The 10,860-nt window shown below is 38.5% G+C and overlaps 1 protein-coding gene across 2 annotated transcripts; it reads right to left on the bottom strand.

Moving 5' to 3' along the window:
* Nucleotides 1–3,157: 3,157 nt before the first annotated feature.
* On the bottom strand, nucleotides 3,158–10,218 carry pex11a (peroxisomal biogenesis factor 11 alpha). Of its 2 annotated transcripts, XM_068708181.1 has the most exons (3): nucleotides 9,898–10,218; nucleotides 9,602–9,717; nucleotides 3,158–4,975 (listed from the first exon to the last, which is right to left on the bottom strand). In XM_068708181.1, exons 1-3 carry the CDS (start codon nucleotides 9,951–9,953, stop codon nucleotides 4,407–4,409), a joined length of 741 nt encoding a protein of 246 aa, XP_068564282.1. In that variant the 5' UTR covers nucleotides 9,954–10,218; the 3' UTR covers nucleotides 3,158–4,406. The 2 variants fall into 2 exon arrangements, with proteins under 2 accessions (XP_068564282.1, XP_068564283.1); XM_068708182.1 differs by lacking the exons at nucleotides 9,602–9,717; nucleotides 9,898–10,218 and adding an exon at nucleotides 5,451–7,047.
* Nucleotides 10,219–10,860: the final 642 nt, after the last annotated feature.

Raw genomic sequence — 10,860 nt, 5'->3', positions numbered from 1 at the left:
AAAAATTGTTGATTGTTGAAAAGTTGATTTATATTAAAAAACAGAGTATAAAATTGATGGTACAATCAATCTTAGGTTGAAGCAAATGCTACTAAAGTCTTTATAAGTAACATACAGAGGAATCTGTATAATTGCTGTTTGTTGACAGAAAGTCAACACCCTCAATCGCATTAATTATTCATTTGTAACAGTAATAAGATCACATATTGACAATAATAAGGTCACTCCATTAACAATGCATCTCCCTTCAGACCACATGCTTACAAAATGTTATCGGCCATAAAATTATCACAAAATGAAGTTTAAAGCATTATATGCAAAGTTCTTTGAGCTTTGACCATAAGGAATTTCACCATGTAGCTTTCTGCCAACGTCCTGTGTCATTTTGAAGGAATGTTGGAATGCCACAAAACCACTCCTCCCAGTACCTGAATGCTGGTTTCAAGATGGTGCTTGAGCACATCTAGTATTAAATTCACCCACATGTAGCCTACCACAAACTGCCTTTTCATTATCAACTCTCTCAAGTGTTCTGGTTACAGGTTTGTAAGTAATCATGCGTTATTTACGCTGTAGATGAATGACTGCAAGCTCTGTGAAACATAACTTTTTACTCTACATGCAGTTTAAAAAGCTTACAGGGCATTTTATCTTGTTAATCAAGCTGTTCACACATTGATTTACTATGATTTTGCTTTGGTTGAAGTATTTAGATAGATTGCAATAGAGATGCCTTTAACAAATTGGCCCGTACAATTCTTAGTCCCGCGTGTGCTGCGTGCAGAGGATGGTACTGTGGGTCGGTCACTCAGTTCATATCACTTTGGTTCACTTCGGTGTAAGGAGCAGGCGGACCTCTAGAGGCTGCTAGCAGGTCTGTTAGACTCATTTTAGACTTTGTCCCAAGCCAGGTACATCTGAATAACCACAAACTGTACTTTTATTTCACCTTATAATTGACTGTAGCCTGAAGTAGAAAATAGAGATTTCAGTGTTCTCTGTTCTCTCTCTGTTGTTTGCATCGATGTAGCTGCACTCACAACTGTCTTAATGATGGCTTAAAATGAGAGGATGAAGCTAATATTTGCCTTAACATGTATGTCAGATATTTCCAAGATTATGCCATCCCTGTTCAGACAGGTTCTTGGTTTAACCTGCAATTCACAGCATTCTCAGACCTTTTCTGTAAATGTATTTAAGTTTGAAGGAATTTCAGTTACTGGATAGTTGTTACTGGATAGTTGTTGTTTTGTCTGTGGTGTTCTTGTTTTTTTTCCATGTGTATGTCTTAATTATTTTCTATTTCTGTCAGATAATCATGAACTGTAAAGGGATATAATTCAATGTCCAATCCTGGCAAACACCACTAGCAAAAGAAAGAATAATTGCAGAAGTATCTACAGAATAATGTGCTCTGCAATGAAAATACTCAGTGGGCTTATTGTCAAATACTTTGCAGCTCTTTTGCAAAATGTAAATGTGCTTTTTTTTACTTTTTACATTTGATAGGTTACTTCTGGTATGTTTGAAGGATTTGAGACGAGCAACAGTTGCTGTGTCTTGGCACATATGAACAATTCAAGGAAATAAATATTTATTAGCACTGACTATTGGAAATATGAGAATTGTGAGCCCAGATTCTGAGCTTTACATATCAAAGCTAAAAATGCTGGATTCTTAAAGCTCAAGTACACCTACAGAAATCTTTTCTTTATTTTGGCTGTTTGAATCTCTTCTCAGGACCAGAGGTCACCCTATTTTACAAAGCTTATGTCAATATGCATTTTGATGAGCTCAGCAAATGTGCCACATAGCTCCAACCAACTCGAGGAAAGGTCTGATCAGTCATAATGAATGAAAAGAACAGTGTTTTGTTCTGGTACTGGATCTAGAAATCCATGTGGCATGGTTGAAATTATGTTAAAAAAGACAAGAGCACAATGCCTGCTCAGATATACAAAATTATTTATTTGTGTTTCACAGAATTTCTCATTCAAAACAGAAAGGTAATGAAACAGTGTTTTGATGGTGGCGGGATGGAAACATCCACATATCACCATGAAGACCATGAGACCTTAAAGTACTAACGATTTACTGAACCAATTCAAGTTAAGGGCTTCCCATACACCACTTAAGTAGTCAATTGTACAACACATCAAACAAATTGCATCATGGGCAAAATATCAGTCTAGTCAGTATGTATGAAGATAATGGTACCATTAATGTTAACGTGTTTTTGGGGAACCAGACCCTCGGTGTAAGGGGCCTCTCAAGTGCTAACTGTTTTTTTTTACTGTTGCAGGAGCTAACTACTGATGGTGCCTTTTTCATTCAAAGAGCAGATGCTCTGCATGTAACCATCATTGGTATTCTGGAAATAAAATGAACTTGGGCCAGCAGTATTTACACATCTGTAGTTTCACACTGTTGCCAATGTTCAAAGTGCTTTGTTCATCGTTTTTAGATTAAGTTGATATCAGATGCCTTTAATGTATAAAGTGTATTGGCACTGACATTTTTCAGCATTTTAGAAATGCAAGGTTTTCCAGGACACCAATTCAACTGCATCTAATGTAAGCTATTTGCATACAAGTATATTTGGAAGAATACCTGGATTTTGTTTGCATTTCCATTTCCAATCCAGCAAACTATTTCCACAAATGTAATACTGGAGCATTTAACTGGTTTGTTGATACTGGGAAAACAATGTCTCAATGGAAATGTGAAATCAAATATGTTGCCTATTATGAATCCCTGCAATTGATCTACTTAGGAGAACAAATTAGTTTATTTATTGCTTTGTATGCATTTGTCTTTTTATGGGATTCATCTTTGCATAGTTCATTCTTTTCAGCAAAACTTAAGAGTATGGTGAAAGGGAAATGGAATATATTTTTGCAATTTTTGATGGCGGATGCTTTATCACAATGCCATCCTCTTGAGAGAAGCTTTCAGAAAAAAAAGTGTATTGTTGTCTCAGTCTAAATGAAAAATAAAGCTCTTTCGAATTCAACAAAGTGTTGTGATTCCTCCAGAGGGCAGCGTTACTCTGCTTCTAAACTGAAACAATGGTTTTCCGTTGGTCACCACACAGTTAAAGGTTATTAACGTCATTGAAATACAAAACATGTATTTAAAAAACACAATTTACAATGTCTGATATTTATTTTAGTGTTTTATTAACCTTTCAATCAACAGTGACAGTGAAAACATGAAGTCATGACACTACTACATGTGATAATGAATGTCATGTGCACACACCGCTTTGAGGACTGAAGCTTTCATATTATTTTCAAGAGAAAGTTGAAGGTTTCTAATTTATTCTGGCACAAAAATAACATACAAACTCAAACATACAATTCCTAGACAATATATTAAGAATGTATTTGTAATCACATTATCAAGAGTGTTTTAGCTCATTAAATTAGTAACACCATACGCAAAGTCCAGGACATGCTTGAATGGCAGAATGAAAAACACCTAACAGGTGAGATGAAAGGCCTTTTTCAGCACAACATTTTAAATTTGTTACAGTAGGATAAGCACATGTGTAAATAAAGAAATGAATAATGGCTGGATTTCATTTAGCAGTTTTGATTTCAGGGTGATGGTATTGTGCATGCTGGCACACGGTCACTCTTACTGAGACACTTTGATAGAAACAGAGCCATTGATTGGGTTATGAGTAAAATGTGCATTTTTCCTACTATGACAAGTCGAAATGTCTGCTGCTATTCCCAGAAATCTCTCCGCTGCTTTTTCCCTCCGGAAGCACCTTTAGCTGAGAAGCAGCTTATTCATCACTTGAATCATTGAGGTAAAACTGTGAGCAGCATCTTATCAGAAAAAATTCTAGCAGAGCAAGACAGTAAACTTGAAGTGGCATCTCCACTCAGATTAAGATTTTACTTTTTCTAAGAGATGTATAAAAGCAAATGCGAAAAAAAGCTTGCATCAGTAATGAGCCCTTATCTTATAAGTAAAGCAAATACAAAACTGCTGGTGTTAGATGTGGTGTTGGAAAAGACAGGAATGCACACAGGTTTAGTCTTGGCTCTTTCAAATTACTAAAAGTTAACAAAGCTTCTATGTAACCTTGATTTGCTCCCTTTTAAACTTGAACTGGCCCTTTCATTGTGCCTCAGGAGTATGATGTAATCAGTTCAATCAATTGATCAATCAAAACATCTGTTACAAAACGATCAAATCCCTTCAGAGTAAAACATAAATGCTATTCAAACATAAATGTTACAATATGTGCCTCTGATGTTGCATAATCTCATTGTGAACCAGGTTGATTTCGGTCCACCATGACAGCTCCAGTGATATGACACTAAACCCTTTTAAAAACCTGACAGTAATATTATTTTACTACGGTTAGTCAGTGAGGTCTAACTCCACCCTTCTCATGGTTTAAGTGTTAACTTGGGATGCACGAGAGTTACAATCCCAATCACTGAGGACATCAAACCGCAAAATCCCACCACTCCTGCATTGGACTGATATATACCCAACCTGTCGAGGGGAATGAAGAGGTCACATACATTTTTCAGCGTGTCCACAGCAACAGCAGGATGCGATTTTAGGCTCTCCAACAGCAGAAAGACAAACGCATCAAGCTGAGGAACGACAGCCTCAGCTACTTCAGGACTCTCACCGAGATGCGTCTCCATTTTTTGTCTAAAGTGTTTATCTCTTGCCCTCTGCGACATTAGCTGGAGGACTACGTAAACATCTCTGGTCAGACTCATAACTAGCGAGAGGAAGTAGCAGCGAGAGGAATTCAGGCTCCAGCGTTCCTTGTCGATATCACGGATAAGACCGACACTTCTGGCCCAAAGTACATTGTCACAGATGAAGTAGAGGGCGCGGTTGATATTGGCCGCAGTGAGGCACAGGCACAGCACTCGGTCAGAGAGCTGCATGGTTCGCTTAGCAGCCTCAATGGAATTTATTGTGTTTCCCAGCCTGAACACTGACAAAGGAGGAAGAAAAAAGGGAGATTAGAGCAGTAATCAATCTATTATGAAATGTCAGGTCAGCATTTCTCAGTTGCAATCCGCTAATGAGAGCAGTTAAGCTACATATAAACCAAACTACAGCGTCTTTTATTTGATGACATTTTTCCCTCTGGGAGAAAGAGTATGGTCGTCACTTACGCAGCGTGTTTTACATACTGTGATGGCACCCATTCTAGCTCATGCTCCTGCATTAATTGATTTCTGAGACCATAAAGCAGTTTACTATTCAGATATTTCTTAATTCATTTTCACTTATATATTGTAAAAGCAAAATAATAATCAATACTCAAAATATTAACACAGAAACATAAAAACAGATTATTGCTAGGCATTACAAAGCTAGCTAGATGATATTAATGGAAGGGAACTTTATTTCAAACTAGGACTAGGACCAGATCTTAGTATTCAAGGTTTAAGATGGGACATTACCTCTTCCACCCAGCGCTTGTGAGATGATGGCATTACTTTCTTCCATATAAGGAGCATCAGATGTCTGGCTAGCAAGTTAAAGAATGTGCTAGAATGCTGTAGTCTCATGCTGGTAAGTTGTTATTGGTGTCTCCTGTGGGACTTCCCCAAACAATGAAGTCAATGATTTAGGATCAGTAACTGTATCACACATATGAAAACGTGTTGAATATACCTGTCCAAAATGGGGTCAGTTTGGGGTATTACCAAAATATGTTACTAAGGCTAGCGACTGCACCCTGAAGGTTGGGTCTAAACCAGACGGCATGATCATTTAGTAAATTATGGTCCCATTTAGAGTAAAGCAGATCATAAAGCAGGGTAATCTTCATGGCTTTATGCTTTTTGACGGCCAAAATCTAACATGCAGAATTCGAAGCTTCACAAACCAATAGGTGACATCACGAAGACAATGTCCGCTTCTTATATACAGTCTATGGTCTAAACCAGGGTAGAGCTGAACCAGTTAACTCACAGGTAGATGTTACTTAGGCCTTAACCTGCAACAGCCCATGTCTAATGCCTATTGATGATGACTGGACCAATGTAATTCCAGCCTGCCTATTTATATCTGATGCAGTAATTCCCAACTCTTCATCCCACTGCCTCGTTAAGTGAGTAAGTGATGGGGAAGCGACCCTCTGAATATTATCATTTAGACACAAAACCCCTGCCAACTGGCTCCACGTCCAAACATTCATCTAGCCAGGTACTCTGTGGGGTTGTTGGAGAGAAGTGTGTTTTAATAAGACTATGTGCCTGCAGATATCTGAAGAAACCTGACTGGGGAATATTAAAGTCCTCTAACTGTTCAAGAAATAAAGCACTCTTCCTTGAAAAGATCCTTCACACATATGACCTATGCCACCTATACCATAATTTGAAAAGATGGATCAGTGAGAGATGGAATAATTCAATGTATTGTTTGGCCTTATTAAACACTGTTTTAAAGTTACTATTCAACAGATCCTTGTAAGTGACACAAACACATTCGTGCTTAAAGCCATCTTTACTAACAGAAAAAGGGAAGTTCAGGAACAACATGCGACGTGCTTGAAAAGAAAGCTTTAGTTATCCCTCCCTCTCCGTTTTTAAATGGTGACACCTGCATGCCTCCTTCAACCGCAATCACTGAAGCCAGACAGACCAGACATGGAGGCAGGAGAGCTCTGTGACTGCCACTCTGACGCACAGAAGAGAAGATTAAGTGGTGCGCAAACAGTCTGTGGAGCTTGTGTCACAACAAGTCTCTGAAACATTAGTATTAATATTAAAACCACAGTGTTGGCAAAGAGACAAATGATTCATGGAATGATTCCCACATATTCTGAGAAATCAACAGTCAGCATTTAATGATAAATGGACACTACTACTAGAACAAGTATATAGAACAAGTTGTATCAAAATGTTGTATGCCTCATTGCAACACTCAGTCTGTGTTTGGCCTGTAACAATTGAAACGTAATAAAAATGTAACCATAGAGTGTCAAAGTTCAAAAAGTTTCAGTCCAGGTTGTAAAGTAAAGCTACAGTTGTGGTCAAAAGTTTACATACACTTGTAAAGAACATAATGTCATGGCTCTCTTGAGTTTCCAGTTATTTCTACAACTCAGATTTTTCTCTGATAGAGTGATTGGAACAGATACTTCTTTGTCACAAAAAAAATTCATGAAGTTTGGTTCTTTCATGACTTTATTATGGGTTAACAGAAAAAGTGATCAAATCTGCTGGGTCAAAAATATACATACAGCAGTGCTAATATTTGGTTACATGTCCCTTGGCCATTTTCACTTCAATTAGGCTCTTTTGGTAGCCATCCACAAGCTTCTGGCAAGCTTCTCGTTGAATCTTTGACCACTCCTCTTGACAGAATTGGTGCAGTTCAGTTAAATTTGATGGCTTTCTGACATGGACTTGTTTCTTCAGCATTGTCCACATGTTCTCAATGGGATTTTAAAGCAGGACTTTGGGAAGGCCATTCTAAAACCCTAATTCTAGCCTGATTTAGCCATTCCATTACCACTTTTGATGTGCATTTGGGGTCATTGTCCTGTTGGAACACCCAACTGCGCCCAAGACCCAACCTTCGGGCTGATGATTTTAGGTTATCTTCTAAAATTTGAAAGGTAATCCTCCTTCTTCATTATCCCATTTACTCTCTGTAAAGCACCAGTTCCATTGGCAGCAAAACAGCCCCACAGCATAATACTACCACCACCGTGCTTGACGGTAGGCATGGTGTTCTTGGGGTTAAAGGCCTCACCTTTTCTCCTCCAAACATATTGCTGGGCATTGTGGCCAAACAGCTCGATTTTTGTTTCGTCTGACCACAGAACTTTCCTCCAGAAGGTCTTATCTTTGTCCATGTGATCAGCAGCAAACTTCAGTCGAGCCTTAAGGTGGCGCTTTTGGAGCAAGGGCTTCCTTCTTGCACGGCAGCCTCTCAGTCCATGGAGATGCAAAACACGCTCGACTGTGGACACTGACACCTGTGTTCCAGCAGCTTCTAATTCTTGGCAGATCTGCTTTTTGGTGGTTCTCGGTTGACTCTTCACCCTCCTGACCAATTTTCTCTCAGCAGCAGGTGATAGCTTGCGTTTTCTTCCTGATCGTGGCAGTGACAAAACAGTGCCATGGACTTTATACTTACAAACAATTGTTTGCACTGTTGCTCTTGGGACCTGCAGCTGCTTTGAAATGGCTCCAAGTGACTTTCCTGACTTGTTCAAGTCAATGATTCGCTTTTTCAGATCCATGCTGAGCTCCTTTGACTTTCCCATTGTAGCGTTTGTGGGCGTTTGTATCCAATGAGCCCTATTTAAATGGCCTCAGAGAAGTCACCAGCTGTAGTCACTCATAATCACTCACAAGAAGTTAAGAGGCCATGCTATGAAGCTCATTTCATTGACACAACTTTCTAAGTCACCAAAATTGCTAATTCATGTTGCTGTATGTATATTTTTGACCCAGCAGATTTTGTCACTTTTTCTGTTAACCCATAATAAAGTCATGAAAGAACCAAACTTCATGAATGTTTTTTGTGACAAAGAAGTATCTGTTCCAATCACTCTATCAGAGAAAAATCAGAGTTGTAGAAATAACGGGGAAACTCAAGAGAGCCATGACATTATGTTCTTTACAAGTGTATGTAAACTTTTGACCACAACTGTATCTATGAGCTGTCAAGGCCAGTTTTAGAGTAATCAGTTTTACAGCCACAGTCGCTGCAGGTCTGTGTGTCAGTCATCAATACAATGTCTATCTCAGCTCACAGGGGGAAAACTATGGACTTCAACACAGCCACAAACAGATAACAAGTGTGTGAACTTTACCACCACATGTTCTCTGGCACTTAGGAACAACTGTCAAGAACAAGCTCATTCTTGTTCTTCTCTTTCCTATTCTACTCAGTTTAAGAAACTATATTTCCTGGAACAAAGGCGGCAGTTCCAAAAGTTTTGTGAAACAGATGAGGTTATTGAATTATTGATCAGAGACGGGCTTGGTGGACGCTGGAGAAAGTCAAACAACTTAAGCCGTTATTTGCTGCGACTCTGCTTCTGTCTTGTGGGGGCTGCTCATCTTGACCTTGTTGATGGGATATCATTGTATTTATAGAGAAAATCAGCAGCACGATGAGGACAAAGAAACGTTGTCCGAAATGGTCATGGAGTGAAAAGAATGTTGATTACAGATTATTATGCAGCAGCCCACAGTGCAGCTAAAATGGTTGGCTAAATCTATTTTCTCAGATGTGAGAACTTGTAGTTTTACTTGTTTTGTAATAGTATTTGTGGACTTTCTTTGGACAAGCTATTTGGAGACATCCCATTGGGCACTGGGAAATTTTAAGGGGCATTTTTCACACTTTAGTCCAATGTTTAAATGGAAAAATGGAGGGCAGCAATGTTACTTTCAACACAGTGTGTTTACTCAGCTGCAAATATTACAGCGGTGGGACTGGATGTGACATAAGGCACTTTACCTATATGGCTAGAATTGAACATGTTGGACCACAATAACCTTTAAGTACAGTATCATGGGGTGAATCTTAATTTTAACTACTGTAGCTCCCGACTAAACCCCCCCTCTCACTTTACAGTTACACTCACATTTCCGTCCAGCGCTCATGTTGGTTTCCAGAGTTTTAAGTTTCGCCACAAGGTCCTTTCTTTCCGAGTTGTTTCGTAGTAAATATGTCGACAGTGCACATGCATACTGGGTTGCCCTGAAATAAAGAAGACGAAGAGTGTAAGACAAAGTAGAAAGTTTACGTTCAATTAAGAGCTCTCTTGCACTCGCTACTTTGGTTCCACGCTTATCCAGTAACGTTTACTCAACTTTTATGTCAATAAAATACAAAGGTGGACAGTTAACGAGCAGGTTACAAACACTCTAAACGACTTACCTGAATATTCGGTCCCTTCCTTGGCTTTGGCTCGTGAATTTTACAAACGCGTCCATGTGTAAATGGAACAAGAACAGCTTGTTCTAGTTCGCTAAGACAGAGTTGCACCCTCGTTCAGAGACGGAGACGCGTTCACGCCAATTTCTCGCTACTGTTCGGTAGAATGTCATCAACTTGTATTCACTTTAATTTTGGCAAATGGTGGTGCATCAAACGTTGCCAGTTAAAACTCAAACAGATAATCTGAATTTTGAAACTTCTTTCACGTTCACATTTAGCTAATTTCCCCGGCGGGTCGGTTTGGGCGATCAACACAGCTGAGCTTAGAGTGCTTGTTTCACTACGGACAGCTTTGCAAACGGACCAAAAGCCGAACGGGTTTTGTTCACGGACCAGCGCGTTACTATTGGTTATTATGGAAACACTTTATTTATTTTACTGAATAATAATCCAAGTTAAATAAGAAAATGTTCACAAACACATGAAAGTAAAAGGAAATATATTAAATATTATATATATACATTTTTAAAGGTAGATTTAGATTTAGAGATAGTCTAGAGATTTAGAGATAGTCTACATGCACGTCGGGTTTTTAAACGACAGGGGGCAATGTGGCAGTTGTCTGATAGTTAGTCAGATGCAATAAACAAAGTAAAACTGCCTCATTTGCCCAACTTTTTAATTAAACGTTATCAGCTCAGATGTTATAATACAGAATAAAGGAGAATCTGGATGCACTGGACCTAGCAGTCAAAGGTTATATCTTAAAATAATAGACTGAAGATTGACTATGCTATTGAAAGTTGAAAAATAAAGATGTTGTTTTTAATAATTCTTATAATGTAACTTACGTTACTTAAACAAATGACAACACAAGTTTTTAGACAGTGATCAATTTTTGTTTCTGTTAATTATTACTCTCAAAATGTCATTAAAATATTCCAATCATTTTACAGATAAAGA

The sequence above is a fragment of the Cebidichthys violaceus genome, unplaced genomic scaffold (assembly GCF_023349555.1).
Source record: "Cebidichthys violaceus isolate CVI_PGR_0920_01 unplaced genomic scaffold, fCebVio1.0.p SCAF_137, whole genome shotgun sequence".
Classification (NCBI taxonomy): Eukaryota; Metazoa; Chordata; class Actinopteri; order Perciformes; family Stichaeidae; genus Cebidichthys; species Cebidichthys violaceus.
Note: the sequence above shows the minus strand (reverse complement) of the source record. Positions and strands in the feature narration are given on the sequence as shown.

What these genes read in the sequence shown, in the direction of transcription:
- pex11a (XM_068708181.1), bottom strand. Translation starts at nt 9,953, where the DNA reads ATGGACGCGTTTGTAAAATTCACGAGCCAAAGCCAAGGAAGGGACCGA. An exon ending in GGAAGGGACCGAATATTCAG is followed by an intron (nt 9,718 to 9,897) that starts GTAAGTCGTTTA and finishes TCTTTATTTCAG; the next exon opens with GGCAACCCAGTATGCATGTG. An exon ending in CATGAGCGCTGGACGGAAAT is followed by an intron (nt 4,976 to 9,601) that starts GTGAGTGTAACT and finishes CTCCTTTGTCAG; the next exon opens with TGTTCAGGCTGGGAAACACA.